The sequence below is a fragment of the Leptopilina boulardi genome, unplaced genomic scaffold (assembly GCF_019393585.1).
Source record: "Leptopilina boulardi isolate dan_hultmark-lab unplaced genomic scaffold, ZJU_Lbou_2.1 LbouV2_80, whole genome shotgun sequence".
In the NCBI taxonomy this organism is placed as follows: Eukaryota; Metazoa; Arthropoda; class Insecta; order Hymenoptera; family Figitidae; genus Leptopilina; species Leptopilina boulardi.
Window position 1 is genome coordinate 449,337 of NW_026138028.1, and position 19,753 is coordinate 469,089.

At 26.9% G+C, this 19,753-nt stretch overlaps 3 protein-coding genes across 4 annotated transcripts; 2 read left to right on the forward strand and 1 right to left on the reverse strand.

Annotated features, from left to right (window-relative positions):
• The first annotated feature begins 13 nt into the window (after positions 1-13).
• LOC127290785 (eukaryotic translation initiation factor 2-alpha kinase-like) lies at positions 14-5,097 on the forward strand. Its single transcript, XM_051319577.1, has 13 exons — positions 14-475; positions 669-795; positions 920-1,091; positions 1,197-1,353; positions 1,430-1,604; positions 1,692-1,956; positions 2,038-2,148; positions 2,218-2,401; positions 2,473-2,578; positions 2,649-2,854; positions 2,924-3,662; positions 3,734-4,078; positions 4,174-5,097. The coding sequence occupies exons 1-13, from the start codon at positions 330-332 to the stop codon at positions 4,399-4,401; spliced, it is 2,961 nt and encodes a 986-aa protein (XP_051175534.1). The 5' UTR covers positions 14-329; the 3' UTR covers positions 4,402-5,097.
• A 72-nt stretch (positions 5,098-5,169) lies between these two features.
• Positions 5,170-12,098, reverse strand: LOC127290789 (nuclear pore complex protein Nup154). 2 transcript variants are annotated; one of them, XM_051319581.1, is made up of 26 exons: positions 11,971-12,098; positions 11,355-11,477; positions 11,135-11,266; positions 10,938-11,034; positions 10,709-10,866; positions 10,491-10,636; positions 10,153-10,418; positions 9,805-10,055; positions 9,488-9,741; positions 9,240-9,413; positions 8,858-9,169; positions 8,696-8,793; positions 8,418-8,607; positions 8,242-8,336; positions 8,047-8,143; positions 7,897-7,974; positions 7,420-7,616; positions 7,203-7,347; positions 6,890-7,125; positions 6,663-6,810; positions 6,473-6,571; positions 6,188-6,308; positions 5,986-6,096; positions 5,792-5,912; positions 5,557-5,679; positions 5,170-5,479 (listed from the first exon to the last, which is right to left on the reverse strand). In XM_051319581.1, exons 2-26 carry the CDS (start codon positions 11,473-11,475, stop codon positions 5,353-5,355), a joined length of 3,897 nt encoding a protein of 1,298 aa, XP_051175538.1. In that variant the 5' UTR covers positions 11,476-11,477; positions 11,971-12,098; the 3' UTR covers positions 5,170-5,352. The 2 variants fall into 2 exon arrangements, with proteins under 2 accessions (XP_051175538.1, XP_051175537.1); XM_051319580.1 differs by having other exon boundaries at positions 11,355-11,517; positions 11,971-12,088.
• A 284-nt stretch (positions 12,099-12,382) lies between these two features.
• On the forward strand, positions 12,383-19,660 carry LOC127290790 (cold shock domain-containing protein E1). The gene is made up of 11 exons (XM_051319582.1): positions 12,383-12,488; positions 13,414-14,757; positions 14,834-15,013; positions 15,074-15,264; positions 15,337-15,547; positions 15,618-15,847; positions 15,919-16,180; positions 16,258-16,494; positions 16,565-16,773; positions 16,849-17,433; positions 17,511-19,660. Exons 2-11 carry the CDS (start codon positions 14,380-14,382, stop codon positions 17,680-17,682), a joined length of 2,655 nt encoding a protein of 884 aa, XP_051175539.1. The 5' UTR covers positions 12,383-12,488; positions 13,414-14,379; the 3' UTR covers positions 17,683-19,660.
• The last annotated feature ends 93 nt before the right edge of the window (positions 19,661-19,753 follow it).

Sequence of the window (19,753 nt, forward strand, 5' to 3'; positions counted from 1 at the left end):
TTTATGTTGGTTATAGTGGTGTCACGTGACTTTTTTTAAGATGGCGGCAAATGTATTACAGTAGAACCTGGGAAGTATGAAAGCTGTGAATTAGTCAACTTCCCCCTATTTTTGCACTGTATATATATTTTTATATACATTGTTTATGTGTTTATATTTATTAAAACAAAACAGGAATTTATGATCAGTGTTTCAAAACAGTTAAATTTTTTTATGTTTTGTAAAAATAAATTCATGATAAGTTTTCGTTATTATGTATGACGTTAACAATCTACAATATTTATTAAACTACTTGTAAATAAAATAGTTTAATTTTAATAAGTTTAAAAATGTATAATTCCCTTAAGTGGACAAAAGCACTTAATTTATTATTAATTGTTTTGGGCTGTTATGTTTTTGTTAATACTGCTGAAATTCGCCAATTACCATTCTGTGATCATGCCACATCTGATGATGATGATATTCCTCCACACAGGTAGTTTTTTTTACAGCTTTATAACATTCCTGATAATAAATATAATTTGTAAGTAATTTATTCTTAAAATATTAGAGATTCATTGTTTGTTTACATATACAATATTTTAATAAGTAAATTTTTATTTAAATGCAAGTAGTATCAATGTTGATAGATTTAAATTTCTATAATAATTTAAATTAATTTTTTTTAGTCTTTTATTCGTTAGTACTTTGGATGGAAAAGTATCGGCTTTAAATGCTGCCGATCATGGAAGAAAAGCATGGTCCTTAGATTTAGGAAAAGAGCCAATGTTATCGTCAAATATTCATCAAAGAGAAGTAATTCAAGAAAATAATATAAATAATAATGTTTTATCTTATTTTCAAGGTTTGAAATTGAAAATTTTAATTAATCAACATTAAATTTAATGAAGAATTACGCATTTTAATTCTTTCTGTTTAGTTAAACAATCATGGACAATGGGTTCGATTAATTCCATCATTGAATGGAGGATTATATAAATTTGATGGTGAAAATTTAGAAGCAGTGCCATTATCTGCAGATCAATTGTTAAAATCTTCATTTCGTTATTCTGATTTAGTTTTCTCCGGGGGAAAAGAAACTCGTTCATATGGTTAGTATTTTTTATTACATTAAATTAAATAAAAAAAAATTACGTAATTCTTTTTTTCTTAAAGAACAATAATTTGAGTTATTTATTTCTTTTTTAATTTTTCAGGTGTTGCTCTTTTAACTGGTGAAATATTGTATAAATGTGATGTGCACGGTTGTAAAAATACAACAGAAGGCGAATCTTATATGAATAAAGAAGTACTTATTATTCAACGGCATCAACAAACTATTCGTGCTGTTGAATCTCATTCTGGCCATGAAAGGTTATTATTTTTCAAACAAATTTTTTTAAAGTTTGAAATAAAATTTAAATGTTAATTTTCTTTTTTATTTCAACAGATGGAATTTTAGTGTTGGTCAACATGGTTTTTCACTGCCTCCAAAGACACATAACAATTGTCATGGAGAAAATAAAAGAATTCCGATTGATATTGAAATAAAAGCAATTATTCCCGAAGGACTTGTATGGGCTGTTGATAAAAATGATCCTACATTAAAATTATGGGAACACAAGGTTAATATAATTTTATTTCATAGGATTAGTTAGTTAAAATAATATTTAAATATCTGCTTTATTTTGTAATTAAAAATATTTTCATAGTTCAGTTCTCCGATTGTGACAATATGGCAAGAAGATAACAATAATGAAATGAAAGATAATTCTGGTGTTAAAGAAATTAATTTATTTGATAATAGTGAAAAATCATCAAATAGTGAATTTTCAATAAGCCCTGGTCTTTATTTAGGAATGCATAATATGCAATTATATGTTCAAGAAAATCCAAAATTAAAATCATTACTTGAACCCAGTGTTACAGTGAAAGAATTAACACCCATGTTTCCCTGGAAACCTTATTCTGCAATTGGTATATTAATTTTATTTATTATTTTTTTGATGTTATATTTTATCGAAATAAAATTGTTAAATATTTATAATTATTTTTCAGCTTTTTCAGAAAGAGATAAAGAGAGAATAGAAAATAAAATTTTAATAGAATCAAACGATGATGTTCAATCCACTGCTTTGTCTGTCTTGTATAGTTCAAACTATATAAATGGTATTTATAAATAGTTTAATTTTAAAATAATTATTTAATTAAATATATAGCAATTTTTAATCTATATAGGAAATGGATTTTATTTATATTCCAAGCAACAATTATTTATCGGTAGTGATAATCAATGTAATAATACAACAATAGTAAATAAAATAAATTCATTTGAGAAACAAGACTCTTCAAAGGATGATTATGATGAAAATGAAGAGGATACATCAGTACCAGTAATTATAATTTCCCTTTGGTATTGGTGGTAAGTATTTTAATATAACGTTTTGTTTAAAAAAAATAAAATTAAAATTATTACACTTCTTTTTGATATAGGAAAGAAGTATTATTGATTTCAATTACAACAGCGATTGTTTTAAATTTTATGATAACACAAAGTCTTTTTAATGCATCTTCAGTTATTAAAGACGCACTCGTTCCAGTAAGTTTAATTTATATTGTATTATATTTTTAATATATTTTCTTCTACAATGAAAAATTTATTTTTCCAGCCTTGTATTATTGAAACACATGTAGAGAAAAAGGAAGAGAATCAAAAAGCAATTGTTGATAATAGTGGTGAATTTACGTCTCGTTTTCTCTCTGATTATGAACCTGTTGATTGTTTAGGAAAAGGTGGATATGGAATTGTTTTTGAAGCAAAAAATAAAGTTGATGAATGTAATTATGCAATTAAACGAATAACACTACCAAATAGGTAAATATTTGAATTTTTCTTTGTAAATTTAAATAGATTTAAATAAATCTCTAATATGATTATCTTTAGTCGCAACTCTAGAGAACGAGTTATGAGAGAAGTTCGAGCACTTGCAAAATTAGATCATCAAAATGTTGTTCGTTATTTTAATGCATGGATAGAGTGTCCTCCAATTGGTTGGCAAGAGGAACATGATAAATTTTGGATAAATAAAGAAAAACTTTCAAGTTCTGATTTTATTTCAAGCTCATATCTTAGTGATATAAAATCATCAAATTCCGTTCATGTTAATATTCCACCTAGTGAACAATCTTCCGTGGATAGTGCTTTTGAAGCATTAAAATTAAATAACAAGGATAGTGATTCATTTATAGTATTCCAAACTCATGAAAGTGGACGATTGCAAGATATTGACGGATCTCAAGAATACAGTCAAAATTATACAAGTGATATTCAAGATGAAGAAGAAGATGAATTACCGGAAAATATTGAAGAATTGACTGTTAATAAAATTCACTACGATAGTACAGAATCAATTATTTTTCAAGTAACTCAAAGTGAAAGTGAAAAAAGAAAAGAGAGAAAAGCATCATTGAGCTTAAATTTACAGGATAGAAAACTTGTGAAAAAATCTGCTAAAATGTTTCTTTACATACAAATGCAATTATGTAAAAAAATGAGTTTAAGAGAATGGTTAAAGGAACAAAATAGATCAAGAGATACAATTCATGTATTGAATATTTTCCAACAAATTGTCAATGCTGTGGAATATGTTCATTTACAGGGTCTTATTCATCGTGACTTGAAGGTAAATTAGTAATTTTAATCCTTTTTTTTTATTTAATCTACATTAAAATCAATAAAAATAAATTTTTTTAGCCATCAAATATTTTTCTGTCATTTGATAAAAAAGTGAAAATTGGAGATTTTGGATTAGTTGCAATGACAGAAAGTTATGATGATGTTCATACACCATGTGATACTCTTGAAGTAACATCACAAGAGGGTGTTCAACATACAGCAAGAGTTGGAACACGTTTGTATATGTCACCAGAACAAATGAATGGCAAAAGATATAATTATAAAGTAGATATCTATTCATTAGGTATTATTCTTTTTGAATTATTAATTCCATTTTCAACTGAAATGGAAAGAATTGTAGCTTTGACAAATTTGAGGAATTTGATTTTTCCCGAAAATTTTGAAGCTCAATGTCCAACAGAAGTAAGAAATTATTGTTTTTTTCTTTAATGAAAACAAATTTTATAAATTAAAGAAGTGTTAATATTTTTTTTTTAATTGACAATTTCATTTTGCAGTTATCATTATTAAAAATGATGCTAAATGAAGATCCATCAAAAAGGCCAACTACTTTAGGAATTAGATCTAGATTATCTACTTCTAATAATAAGGAAACAAATAATGAATTACATGCTGATGATAATGAAAAATTTCACTTTCATTGGCCACAAATGAGTAGAAATTCTTCAGGAACGGGAAGTAGTAATAGTGGTAGTAATTCCGTTTCATGGGAATTTATATCGTAGACGTATGAATGATGTGATGAATTTTTTTTATAGAATTAATTTATTGAATGGATTATATCTGGTTAAAAAGATCTCAAATAAATTGTTTTTTACACTTTTCAAATAATTACAAACAACATTTTTCTTTACAAAAATATTAAATTTGAATAAATTATATTTTATAAGAAAATATTTTGATACTTGTCCTTAATAATTTAAAAAAATATATTACTAGGTATATAAATAAAAGTATGTAAATGTAAAAATAATTATTAAATTCTTTTGATTAGATATGATTCTTCAATAAAAAAAAATATAATAATAAGACTGTAGGCAATTGATAAAAGTGATAAAAATTTGATTATAATTTTAAATGAGTGATTGAAGAATAAATATGAAAGTGTATGAATAATTGGTAAACAAAAATTGTAATATTAATACTGTTTTCTAGTAAAGCCCTGTAAACTGTCATGAATGTTGAATATGAGTGAAAAATACTGATTTTATAATTAAAAAAACATAATTTATTCATCACATATCCATTATCTAAATTTCATAATTTTTTTCGCTAATTTATTTTCACTCGTTATTTTCATATTTCCCCCATTTTTGTTTTTATTATACCGTGTTATTTAGATGTTATGTTTCGAATTGACGTAGTTTTACTGAAATATAATTAAGATTTATGGAAATAAATATTTTTAAAATTTATATAAATTCTTTTCTTTTATATCCAATATTTTTTAAATTTAAATATCAAGAATAACTTGTGGGATGATAAGTAAATAATTTTACTTAGTGTCGGAATGTGTTTATTAGAAATAACAATTGCAAAAGTACAGAGTATTATAAAAAAGACATACTGAGTAGTAATAGTAGCAGTATAATAAAAATATCAAATAACTTTGGGTTTTTTTTTACATAATTGTGTATTGATTTTGTTTTACTTCAAAGTTCAATACAAAAATTTGTTTACAAACGATTAAGCACACTTTGTATTGATCGTAATTTTTCAATTAATTGTCCTCCATTTGGTTTACTAAAGAGTGTCGTCAAACATTTGGAAATTACATCTTGACACTTTGTTATTATTTTCATTCTGGAAAAAAAAATTCTTAGGATTAGTAAACAGAAAAAAAATAATTATTAAAGTTTTACAATAATTAAGCTTCTTACCTGTTAAAGTTATTAGTTACAGTTGAATTGGATATGAAATAGTTAACTAGATTCATTGTTGATTCAATTAAATGGAATTCATTGCCTTCGTTTAGCCACGTACGATTGTTTCCTCCAATCATTCTGTAAATTAAAATAAAAAAAACAATAAGGTACTGATTGCAAACAAATGGCTAACAAATATTTTTTTTACAATTAACACGTTTGCTTTGTAAATAAGATTTATTCTTCTTACTTATCATAGTAGTCTAAAAGATCTTCAATTGGGATTCCTAATTGTAAAAGTCCTTTAATTATATGATCATTAGAAACTTTCAATCGACAGGCTCGAATTTCCAATTCTTTTAATAAAAAGTCTAGAAAAAAAGATAAAAAACTCTTTTATATTTTAATTAAACAGTAATTCAATATAAAAATAACAATTCATACCTATTGGGAAACAATGTGGACTTCCAAAATAATCCTGCCCAAGTTGTTTAATTTTAGTCAAGAGAATTACTAATTTGTCTTCCGATGATGGAGATGTAGCATTTCTTAATTCTAAACCAGAAAACATAATCATATTTATATTTTAAAAAAATGATTAAATTATTATTTTTATTATAATTACTATATTTTAAAAAAATGTTACCATTATCAATTATGTTGGTCCAAATTCCTTGAATTAACATTGAATCCTGATGTCCTGAACAATGAATTATTGACAATTTACATTCCCAAAGTTGAAGTGGTTCTGCATAATCTTCATATAACTGAAAATAAATGTTTTAAAATCTTATTTTGCGTACGAGTATAGAAAATTATTATTAAAGTAAGTTCAAGATTGTTTAAAAATAATTTTTTTTTTTTGAACAATTCTGTTTTAATTACAAGTTATTAAAATTAATTTGAAATAATTCTAATTAGACAAAATTACTTGTGTAATATCTAATAAGGAAGAATTTAGTCTCATCCTTGCATCTCGTACAGTGTCAGCATCAAGAATATTTTCCTGATTTACAATTGTTTCTAATATCTGAAATTTAATTTAAAATATCGTTAATCATTTTAAATGATAATAAATATTTAATAGTTCATAATAATTTAATAACAAAAAATATATATACCTGTTGCTGTATTCTTGCTATTTCTACTTTATCTTCAAGTTCACGGAGAAAAACTCCAAGATAAGGAGCATATCCTGCTCTATCACTTCGCATACAAATTACAGCACGTGCTAAATATTCAACACGTTGAGTTAAAGGAACGCCAGTTCTTTAAATAAAAAAAGACAAATTTGATGAATAATTAAATATAGATATGAAATATTAATTATATTATTATAAATATATACCCTGGTTTCGAAGCTAGTGAATCTAAGATTTTAGCAGCTCCCGCGTGATTTTTATTTCGTTCATAATATTGCCATAATAATTCTGGTGCTCCAACTCTTATGAGATATGCTTCCAAAGAAGGTGCAGCAAGTGCAATTAATTCTCCATGAAGTCCTTTTTCAATCATCCACAAATAAATTGATGCATGTAAAGTTTCACACGATGAATGCAATGCCTCATCGATAATATCGTGTAACTGTAAAATTACTCATTTTTAATTATAAAAATATTTTTTATCATGAAATTAGCAATTTATTTTGATGAATATTTTACCACATCTTTTGCTGGTACATTGGTAGCTAATGTATTTCGAATAGGTGGACCTGGTTTACTTGGAATTGTTGGTGTCAGAGGATTAGAAATACTTTGATTATAAAGATGATCTAACATTGCAGTGAATTCTTTGTAAATTTCTAATCTGTGGGAAAATTTGAATTTAAGTATTTTGAATTAATTTTTTTAACATTTAGAAAAAAAGGTAAAATAATACCGTTTCGAATAAGCAGCATTGCCTTCATAATCTTCGATTGGCTCATTATTTTTATAATAATGCAATGCAGCATTATTAGGATCAATTCTCTCTGAACAACAAAGACAAAGTTCCAAAACACCGGAATAAAATTGACAAGCTACAAATTGTTGACAAACAGCTGCTAAATTTAATCTTGGAGCAACTTCTTTACACAGCTAATAAAAAAAAATCAAAATATTTCATTATTATTCACAATTTACTGATTCAGAAAAATGAACATTTAAAACAAGTTACATTTTAAAGAATTTATACCCCTTTTTTGTGATATATTTTCCATTATAAAGTTACATTGAAACTCCGTGTGACTTCCCATTCCTCTACTTGAGGTACCAAAGATATTTTATGTTAAATTGAAGAATTTATTTTCATAATTTATATCGGAACAGTTTATTAAATACAAATTAATTGTATTTAATTATTAAAGTTTTTACGTACCTTAAGAGCAGACTGCAAGTACGTTTCCTTTTCCTCATTATTTGTACAATTTTTTGCTTTTAGAATAATTTCATTAGCCTGTTAAATAAATTATTAAATCATTTTTAAGATATTAATGAAATTTAATTTTGAAATTAAATTTGAACGAACCTTTGAACAAATAGCGTCCTCGCTTCTATACAAATTTGGACAGATTTCGCGTAATTTTGCACTAACAGCATCAACTGAAGCATTGTCACCTAAATAACTACATAAAAATAAACATTATCGAAAATTGAATTTGCAATTTTACGAAATTAAAATTATTTACTGGCATTTAAATAGAAAGACAAAATATTTACTCACCTGTCAATCAAGTGGATAATAAGCAAAGATGATATTTCATGACCAATTAAAATCAAATCTCTAAATGTTGCCGTTGAAAACTGATTAATTTGTTCCTAAAATATTTAAACTTTAGTTTATTAATTCTTATAAATGAACAACATAGAAATAGAAATAATGTTCACTATAAAATTAACCTTTGAGAGACAATTAACAATATTTTGTAATTGATTTTCGCAGAGAATTTTCCAAAGTCCCAAAATTTCACAAGCATGAGTAATGAAAATTTTCAATGCATCCAATGAATTTCTTTCCTCAACAATTGGTTCATTGAATTGACTCATTTCAAAGCCATTTGTCATATTTCGAGTTGAATTATCTCTAAACCTGTAAGTTTAATAAATAAATAAATTGAATTAATTAAAATCCAAATATTTAGATTATAATTAAATAATTTTAATTATTAGAAACATACTGTTTAGAAATGTAGGTGTTTTTATTTAAAAATGATCTTAGAGCTTGTAAATGTCCCAAAACCCATCCAACTTGATTCGATGACACTGTACTAAGTATCTAAAAATATTTCATATTATATAAAATAATTTGTACATAAATAAAAATAACAAATATTTTTTACCTGGCATTTACTATTAACAGTTTCTTGTTTGATGCATCTTAAATTCCAAAATGGCCTCAATAATCTACCAACATAAAGATACAAGCCTCCATGTTTTCCAGAAAATTGTTGTAATGACAAATCTGTTGAAATACCCATTTGTTGTGATCTAAAGATAGGCGATCGTGATTCTAAACCTTGCATTCTTGGCGTTGATGTTCGAAGATCTCCTGCATTTAAATTTGAAAATCCACTGTGTATCTCCATATTTGGTGCATTAGAAATTCTTTGTCCTCCATATAAGAAAAATGCTCTTGTTGCCCATTCGGATAACTAGTTTAAAAAAAATGTTAAATCCAAGTTACAATAACAAAAAAATTTTATTATTATTTAAAAAACTCACTTGAACATTTTGAGAACTTTCAAGGGTAGCTAAAATCAAACAAGTAGCGCATGCTTGTTCTGGTGATTGTGATTGAAAATAAGCTCTCACTGCTTCTGAATCTGGACCTCGTTGTTTTAATAGAAGCTGCCGAAGAATATCGACTGGTCGCTCTTGCATTAATATTATTGCTCCCTTAAAATTTTAAAAATATTAATTATTACTATTGATATGAAAATTAGATTAAAAAGCATTAAATATTATTTTACTTGTGCAGTTAGGAAAATAAATTTCCTAGGTGGTTCCATATGTTGCCTCACTAAAAGGGGTGGATCTCCTTGTAATCCATTAAACGTTTCTATTTTTATTGCAGGTTCACCGAGAATTTCTGCCATCGACCAAACTGGACTATCCAATGGAAGAATACTTTGTGTTTCGGCAAGATAACTCGTGAAGGGAAAAACATCATTTGTTAAACACCATACAGTTTCAGAATCACCGCCACAGGTTAGTATTAAAGTTCCTAATAATTAAAAAATATATAAAAAATAGGAAATTAAATTCAAGTTAAATTAAAAAAACTCACCTTTTCTATAATGGGACATTTGAACTTTTCTTGGTCTAATAACAGGAGCATTAGCGGCATAACCAGGTGGTAATCTAACATGAATTAATTGAAGACCCTGTGGTCTACTGCTGGGATTTGAAACTGAACTGCAGCTAAAATAAAATCTTGTTCCTGTTGCTGCAACTGCAACTAAATTCAAATGTTGCGACTCTGATTCTGTAATAGCCGATATACTAACCAAAGGCCGAAAATTGTTACTATCAAGGGTTCTATTAAAATTTTAAAAAAAAACCAAGTGAAAATTAATAAATTATTTAAAATATAAAAAAAAAATAAAAAATAAATAAAAATTTGAATAATACATACTTAACAGCATGAACTGAATTTTGTACAAGTGTTGTTTGTGTCATCGATGTTATTTTAGATGCTCCTCCATTATCAATATCCCAAACAGTTATACTTCCTTTATCACCAAGAGTATATAAAATATGCCTCGTGTCATCTACTGATATTTGAACTATCGCTTCTTCTTCACTTAATGCAATTGAAACGAATGAAGGTACCAAAAACGATAATGGACCTTCTGAATGATTTATCTTTTTACAACGTTTTCCAAACCAACTACTTTCCGCCTAAAAAAAAAAGAAATTAAATAATATATGTTTTTTTATTACGGATTATAAAACAATTAAAATTCTCAGTACTTGGTAATATATTTCATAAAGGGATCCATTTCTCCCGCCAAGAAAAATTCTACCACTATTTGTATTTGCAATAGTCGTAATAGCGACTCCATCAGTGGTAACCGTAAAAATTGGTTCTGGAACTAACTGTATTTCTCCTTGTGAGCCTTGAAGAATAGAATATTTTAGAAAAAAATAAATAGATTAATTTAGAAAAATAGAAAGAATTTTATTATTACTCGTTTCGGATAAAGTAACACCAAGAACAGTTATTTCAACAGTAGTTGTTAAAATTAGCAAATATTTCACGTAACTTTGAAATATTCCTGGTTTTGGTTTCACTAAGCCAACACTAATAATTGTCTCATTCAATCCATCAAAGTACGCCACATCAGATCTATTGAATAATGAAAATATATAATTCTATTTACTATTTATATCAGATATTTTAAATATAAGAAAACATACTCATTTTCATAGGACCAAACATAAATGTCACTGTCAATTGTCAGCCAAGCTTTCGAAATATCTGTAAAAAGTCCCATCATGCAGTGACATTGCATATCTGAATTTTTCTATTAGGAAAAATAAATTTAGAATTTTTAAAGTTATTAATGTTTTCTTTTTTTTAAATATTAAAAAGAACCCAATTTTAAAAAGGATACGTCCAAAATGCTCCATAACTTCTGAGGGCAATGGAATTTTACTGTGAATTTTCATATGATTTACATTTAATAAATTAGAACCATTTAAATTTGGATAATCATATACATCTAAACCGCTAACTGTTGGACCACCTGTAAATATAATTTTTATTATAGTATAATAAATTATCGTAGAAAAATAAAATTATTATTGTTACTAAAAAGATGTTGTCTACAATACCTTGTACAGTATATCTCATAAGATTAATTAACGATGGAAAATTACTGTCTGCATTAATGTGTTTGTCTACCATTTTCCCTGCCATCTCCAAGGAGTCAAGGTGAATTTTCAGTGGCTCCATTTCTGTGAGAGTCATAGTTTAATTTTTCGAAAACTGTTTTTTCTGCAATATAAATTTTTTTCCTAACAATTGTTAATGCAAACGGTTTAAAAAAAACCCATTTTTTCTATTTATTTCTATTCTTCCAGTGAATTATTTTTATTAATTAAATATAATTATAATTTTCATAATATAATGAAGATAATAAAAATTATTTTCTCTAGTATAAAAAGAGAAATATAAATAATTAAATCGAGTTATAAATAAATAAGGTAAATTTTATTGTTATTTTTATAGTATACTTGAAATATTCTTTATGGTGAAAAACTTAATTTAAAAAGACTTTATCTTTTTAAAATACTTTTTTATAATTTTCAATGTATTGTCAAACTTACAAAAATTAAAAAAAAGTAAGGTTATGTGAAAAATGAACAATAATAATATAACGGAAATCATCTTTAAAAAATAACTTTGTGAAATTTTTGTAAATGAAAATATTCTAAAGTAATTACTTACTCGAAAAAATTAACTATAAACTTATTGTTTAATTTATTGACAATCAAAAAACCAAAATCCACCGGGCGGTAAGCATCGATTTCGTTTGATTTTAACTGACTTTAGGGCCTTTTTTACAATTTGTTGACTTTGTTGTGGAGTAGAACGTTCGAAATATGAAATGTACTTCCCTCCACACCAGAGATGGGTAAGTATGAAACCCGTAAACCTTAAGTACGTGTACACAACTCTGTTTATGAAGCTATAATTATAATTAATTAATTTTTAAAAATAGTAAATATTTTAGTTGTATCAACTAATTTTATCAATATATAATTATTAAAATATGCATATATATTTTATTTCAGCAATCTTATGCATATACTTGAATTAAAAATTATTGTAAAAATATTTTTTTTTTTAAAGTCAAAATTGGTCGGTAAAGAAGGTAGCAGAATTGAAATTGCTCTTGTTTTGTATGCGAGTGTGAATGTTGACATTCAACATGGCGGCTGTCGTCAGTGCTGTGCTGTTTCGTGGTGAGTTTTCTAAAAATTTCTATCATTTACAATTACATTTATTTGTATACAGTTAAATGATAACAATTAATTTGTTATCTTGATTGCTGATGATTCAAAAATTATGAAATTTTGGCGGTTATAGTGAATTTTGAATATATTCTGAATTCATTCCATTAAAAAAAGTGTTGGAATTTTAACCGACGACAGTGTATATTGGACACAATATATTTATATTTCATTGTATGAGCAAATAATTCTATCGTTTATAATTCTTTCCTCTTTTACAGTGATTAACCTATTTTTTTAATTTTTATTCTCTTTTTTCTCATTACTGAAAAAATTGATATTTATTTGCTTTTTATATAGTTTTATATTTCCAATTTTCTGACCCAAAAAGGCACATACTCAATGGAGTGTGTGTTACTCCATTCGATATTATGATTCAACCTCACTATAATGCAGATCAAAATTAATAATTTTTTGGTTAATTATTTATTAGTTTTGTTCAATTAATTAATATTTTGGAGATTTCTTTAAAAAATGTTTATAAATATCTTTAATTCATGTTTTACTTTTATCGGAAACACTTTTTTTTAACCATTAACTATTATTGTATGACATTCTCTAATTTTATTCGTGTTTTTTTGCTTTATTTTTTAAATTTAATAGCTGAATTTAATAAACTAGTTTTTATTTTTGTCTTTTATTTGAAGAGTAATATTAATTTTAAAAAATATTCTGTTGATTAATAATTATTAAAAATTATTATTGTTATTATTATTAAATCTAAGAATTGTCACCAGAAAAACAGTTTGTTTAGATTTGATATTACAATTTCAAATACTCAGAAACTTGCTAAATAAATAAGAGATTTAAATTCCACTAATTTATATTTTAATTAAAGAAAATGCATAGTGATAAACACATTTATTTTTGTTTTCAGTTTGTGTAACTGTTAGTTTAGGACATTTTTGAAACAAACGCTCAGTATAAATTCAAGATTTTCAAAGCTGAAGAAGAAGAAGAACGATAAAACAGAATTTTTGGAACGACACAACCACATTCAGCACGCATTGAAGACATCTGAGGATTTTCAAGCTAAATCATTTATCCTTTAAATTTCCAATGTTTTTAATCGTCTTCTTTTATAAAGGATGACTGATGTTTAAGAAGAAATTTCGGTTATTCTTGAATATACACTAAATTAAAACAAAAAAAAATTATCAAAAAACAAAAAAACAAAAAAAGCAGTTGTTATAAATAGAAAGTATCGACGGTATAAAGATGTGCTAAGAATTTTGTACACATATAAGGATTGATAACACTGGTATTAACTGTATCGTTCGTTTGTATATTTGTGCCGCGATACGCTTTATGAGAAGGACCTAGATACACAGTACGGTGACCGTGATTGCGGTTTGAAGAATTGCTAACTCTCCTTCCCTTTGTCAATGATATAGAAAAAAAAACATCTAAATTTTTGAGAGTGATAAAATATCGCTCATAATAATCCTGGTGCTTTTTTTAATCGGCTATCGATGATACGTATTGAAATAATACTGCAAATACCTTCCTTCCCACTTCCTGGTCACAAAAAAGTCAGCATTTCAAAGAGCCTTTCTTCCTCATTATTAAGTTCTCGTAAAGTCGTAAATAGTAAACGAAGATATAAGGTACCAAGAACCATTCTGTGATATCTATGTTAACACTTAAATAATTGAAAAGACTAAAATTTCTAAATATAAGTAAAAAAAAAATATATATATATATAATCTATCTATATATATATTGAGTGAGAAATAGGCGCAAACTTATAAAAAAAAAGGAATTACCTAATTGTTTCAACGATTAATTAGCAAAAAATCTAAAGAAAAAACAGCATCGACTTTAAAAAAAAGAAAAGAAAACAATGTCAAGTAATCCTCAGTGGAAAACGTTCCAGCCGCCGATCATGAATTCAGATCCAGCAATCCTTGATTATAAATCTATGGCCATAACGAGTCCCAAAGCTTTACCTCTGCCTCATCAATCCACCAATACTTATCGAAATGGAACCAATTACAGTGGTGATCATTATATGAATTCACCACCTGATTGTGGGAAAAGTTATGGAACTTTTCCCAATTCACAATCACCTCGAAATGGATCAGCAAGGTTTCCTATAAGCACATTCACAGGTATGGAGAGCAATATTAATTTCACTAGTGAAACAACTACGAATAATTCTTATCAAGATCAATCTGGAAATCAAGGAACACGTGAAACAGGAATTATTGAAAAATTATTGGTGAGTTTATTGTCCTTTTTTTTCGTTTCTTTTCATAAGAAATAAAATGTAATTTTTTCTTTTTATTATTATACAGCACTCTTATGGATTTATTCAATGCTGTGAAAGGCAAGCAAGATTATTCTTTCACTTTAGCCAATTTAGTGGTAATATTGAACATTTAAAAATTGGTGATCCAGTGGAATTTGAAATGACATATGATCGTCGTACTGGAAAACCGATTGCGAGTTTTGTCAGTAAAATTGCTCCAGAAGTGGTGAGTGAAAAATTTTCCCATATTATTTATGATTATGAAATTAATCGACTTTTTTTATAGGTAATGAGTGAGGAACGAGTTACAGGAAACGTTACAACGGAACTACAAGCCAGCGGTGATTCACAAGGGAGAATTAGTTACGAAAATAGAGGAGAATGTTTTTTCTTACCTTATACCAAAGATGATGTCGAAGGAAACGTCACTTTGCGTGCTGGTGATAAGGTTTCATTTCAAATTGCTACAAATCAACGGTGTGTTTGAATTCAAAAATTTTTTGAAGGAATTTTTTTATAATTTCTATTAATACGGATTTTATTTTGCAGAGGAAATTTAGGAGCCTGTCATGTGCGACTTGAGAATCCTGTTCATCCAGTACGTTACCGTGGAGTTGTATGCTCGATGAAAGAAAGTTTTGGTTTCATCGAACGCGCCGATGTTGTAAAGGAAATATTTTTCCACTTTAGCGAAGCTAAGTCTATGAAAGATGAATTAAGATTGGGTGACGACGTAGAATTTATTATCCAGAGTCGTAATGTAAGTTTAAAATTTACACAAATTTTTGATTATATTAATTATTTTTATAATTATAATTATATAATTACAGGGTAAAGAAGTGGCTTGTAATATAACAAAATTGCCACCTGGATCTATTGTTTTTGAAGAAATAAGCACCGATGTAGTTAAGGGACAAGTTTTAAAACCTTTGGAACGTGGTAATTCAGCTAGACATCAAAGTGATCCATTGCCGGGTAGGATACGTTACCGTGCACCGGATCATTCAGAAGTTGAAGTACCATTTGGTGATAAAGATCAGAAAGGAGATTTTACTCTCAGGTTTGTTAACTGAATAATAGAATTATTTAATTGTTTTATAACACAAAACGAAATAATAACTGAATTTACAGACATGGCGATTGGGTTCAATTTAGAATTGCAACTGATACCAGAGATCAATTGAAAAGAGCAACGGAAATATCACTTTTGCCTGAATCTTTTACTGTTTCTGGTGAAAGACGGGAACAGGGTATGATTGCTGCTCTTAAAGATGGTTTTGGTTTTATTCGCTGTGTAGATCGAGATCCGAGACTCTTTTTTCATTTTAATGAAGTGCTAGATGTTGATAGGGAAATCAGTGTTAGTGATGAAGTTGAATTTACTGTTATTCAAGTAAGAATTTAATTTATTATTTATTTTTATTATTTTCTAAGCACTTGTAATAATTTATTTATTCATATTTCCTTCAGGATCCTTCCTCTTCATTTTCTAATAGCAGACAAAGTGCGATTAGGTTGAAACATCTGCCACCAGGTAGTGTTCAATTTGAAACAGTAATAGAATCAGATGTGCTAGGTAATGTAATTCAGGATACCAATGGCAACGAACCAGGATTAATTGGTTATTTAAAAGATGGTCAACAAAAAAGCATTATTTTCTTTATCAAGGACTGCGATCCAAAAAGTATTCCAAACCTTGGTGATAAAGTAATTAATATATTTTTATTTTTTCAATTTTAAAATATTTCTTACTAATTGCTTCGATTTAATTTGTCAGGTCAAATTTAGCATCTGCCAAGTGAAACGAAATAAGGAACTTGTTGCGGTAGATATATCGCAACTGAATTCCACAACCAATGAAAAAGCAACAAATGGAACCAAAAAGCCAAGTGGACAAACTTACCAAGGATTTATAGCTGCTCTCAAAGACGGTTTTGGATTCATTGAAACAGTCAATCATGAGAAAGAAATATTTTTTCACTTCAGGTACAATAATAATCATAAACATAAAATACCCAAGAGTTCAAAAGTTCTATAAATTTAATTTTAATATGCTTTCAGTAATTTTGAAGGCGACGCTGCAACATTGGAATTAGGCGCTGACATTGAATGTACAATTAGTTCAGCTAATGGAAGATCAACAGGTGGATGTGTTGCTGCTGATCATGTGAAAATTTTATCAAAAGGAAGCATTCCAAGACCATCAATAGTAAGCGATGTATTGGATGGAACTGTATTGAGACCATTGAGAAGTGCAAATCCCGAACAACATGAGTATGCTGGTTTAATAAAAATAAATCCATCAACGGAAGATGAGGAAACGCCGGAATATGAATTTGGTATAATGGGTTTGATAAATAAACGGGAACTTTTACAAGCGGGTGATCCAGTGCAGCTGCAGGTCGACTCAGAGGGTCACGCTTGTAATATTGTTGCTGTGAGAAAAAAACGACGTGCAACAGTTGATGCTGTTAAAGGGCCCTTTGGATTTTTAACATATGAAATTGATGAGGGTAGAAAATTGTTCTTCCATATGAGTGAGGTACGTGATAATGCTACTCTTCAACCAGGTGATCAGGTGGAATTTGTTTTAGTAACAAATCAACGAACTGGAAAATCATCCGCCTGCAATGTTACACGTTTAAGGTAAAAAAAAACCTTTTTTTCAAATTTATTTATTTTCTTATTTTTTTACAAAAATAATTTTTTGTCAATTTTTTCAGTGATGCGATTCAACAAAGACCTGAACGTCTTATAAGTCGGCTGCGTACAATATCATTGGATGATGCTGGTCCTAAATTAACAGTAGTTAGACAGCCACGAGGTCCTGATGGAACACGTGGATTTGCGCAAGAAAGAACGCAACGTATTCCTGGTGCCATTGATGAAGAATAAAGAAAATGATAATACCTCCAAAACGGTCACTTTACCAGCTTGTATGTATATTATTTTTACTTTTAGTCCGCGCATAAAGGCGTCGAGATTATTACGATTATATTATTAATTAATTATTATTATTTTAAAAGAAACAAATACAAACGTAAGAATGTTTGCCAAATTGAGACTAATGTGACAACAATAAAATAATAATGGTGGTAGTCTGAAAAAAATCAGATAATTTTCCAACAGTTAGTATAACAAATTTATCTGATTAAAAAAAAAACAAAAAAAAAAGATAAATACCCATCAGAATCATTAAATTTTGAATTTGATATTATCATCACATGAAACACTGAGAGATGAATTAGTTGCACAAACATCGAAATCACTTTTTTTTTTTTTTTTTAATGAAAAAATTGAAAAGAAGTTTTTGATAGAGAAAAAAAAGTTTTGTTGCAGTATTATAATTCATCATACATTACAAAATCGATTTGAGTGGATGAAATAAAAAAAAAAAAAAGATTAATCAATGTCACGACTGTCTTTATAAAAAATATACTTAAATGTTAAAAACAATATTTATTTATATGAATTTTCTTTTACATTGTAGAAGGTAATAATAAAAAAAACATCAGTTGTAAATCTCATTGACAGTTGCTTAAATGCACTAAATTTGAGAAAGAGAATCTTTTTGTACAGTTTTATCTAAAATTCTATATTTATGACTTTCACTAGTCTACATTTTGTTTCACGCACGTGTTACCATGAAAACTTGTACATAAGCGTTTAGTACATAATTTTGTACATTATACACAAATGCAGACAAGTGAATTCATAATATATGAACAAAAACCTGTACCAATGGAATTTTGTGAACTTTATACGAAGAAAAAAAAAAGAAAATGTTATTGACATACCTAGTTGCTGCTCGATTCTTAATTAATTACATATATAAAAAAAGAAACAAAGATTTTTTTATCAGCAGTGGGTGCCGAGACTAAAAACAAAAAAATTCTTTCTTGTTAAAAATCTTTACAAGAATGTATTTATTATTTAGATAAAATCCCCCCCTCCCCCCAAATAGAAATCAAATTTAGCATAAAAATATTTTTTCATTAATTTAAAACTTAATAAATTTTTATCAGATCAACTTTTGTATAAAGATGATTGTAATTAAATTATTCAAATTTTACTTTTTAAAAGTGTAATTAAAAAATGAACGGCAAATGAAATCAAATTAATGGCTTACCCTTCGATTTTACATATAACTTTTTTTTGTTACTGTGAAATGAGGATTAAACTCAGGTCAAAGGTGTGCTCAAAAAGTTTTTAATTTGAAAAGAAAAAAATTAAATAAACATAATAATTTTAATTTATATGTACAAATAACTGTTTATTTAATTATTTATTGAATTCAAATTTCTTTAAGATTTGTTTTAAAAATGTTTATAAACTTTTGATTATAATTATTTTTTCAGTCTCTTCATTTAATATTAATTTTTTTTTTTTAGTTAAGAAAACATTAAATAATTTAAAAAATTTAGAAAATACTTTAAAAGAAATGAATTTATTAGTAAATTTTGTGAATTGAAATTGATATTTTATAATATAATTGAAAATATAATATTTTCTCAGTCTCTAATTTTGTTGAATAAAAATTTTTAATTTACAAAATAAATATTTTTCGTACATTAAAAATATTTATTATACATTTTGAATGTTATTGAGTTTTCTCACGATAGCTACAATTATTGGCAAAACTTATTAATTACTCGGAAAAAAAAAATTACACTTGCCACTAGGGATTGTGGCATTATTTAGAAGTATAATGAAAAGGAGTAACATAATCACAAAATAATAAATTAAAAAAACAAAAAAAATAAAAATAAACAAGCACGTACAAACTAAGCGCTTGTCTTGTGACCCATAGATACAATCATCGTATGACGACATACTGTAAAACTGTTGGTAAATAAACAATGAAAGCATCAGATATTTCAATAAATTTCCTAATTTTTTTGAACCATTTTGCATTTTTTTTCTTCGCATTATTTTTAAAAATAGTTTTTTTTCGTGCATATGCTTT

Excerpts from the sequence above, each read along its gene's own strand:
- LOC127290785 (XM_051319577.1), top strand. The coding sequence starts at position 330 with ATGTATAATTCCCTTAAGTGGACAAAAGCACTTAATTTATTATTAATT. Across the intron at positions 796-919 it reads CAAATATTCATCAAAGAGAA|TTAAACAATCATGGACAATG; the intron begins GTAATTCAAGAA and ends CTTTCTGTTTAG. Across the intron at positions 2,579-2,648 it reads TTAAAGACGCACTCGTTCCA|CCTTGTATTATTGAAACACA; the intron begins GTAAGTTTAATT and ends TTATTTTTCCAG.
- LOC127290789 (XM_051319580.1), bottom strand. The coding sequence starts at position 11,490 with ATGACTCTCACAGAAATGGAGCCACTGAAAATTCACCTTGACTCCTTG. Across the intron at positions 9,742-9,804 it reads AATGTCCCATTATAGAAAAG|GAACTTTAATACTAACCTGT; the intron begins GTGAGTTTTTTT and ends TTTAATTATTAG. Across the intron at positions 8,608-8,695 it reads AACACCTACATTTCTAAACA|GTTTAGAGATAATTCAACTC; the intron begins GTATGTTTCTAA and ends TTAAACTTACAG.
- LOC127290790 (XM_051319582.1), top strand. The coding sequence starts at position 14,380 with ATGTCAAGTAATCCTCAGTGGAAAACGTTCCAGCCGCCGATCATGAAT. Across the intron at positions 16,181-16,257 it reads TTGAATTTACTGTTATTCAA|GATCCTTCCTCTTCATTTTC; the intron begins GTAAGAATTTAA and ends TATTTCCTTCAG. Across the intron at positions 16,774-16,848 it reads GAAATATTTTTTCACTTCAG|TAATTTTGAAGGCGACGCTG; the intron begins GTACAATAATAA and ends ATATGCTTTCAG.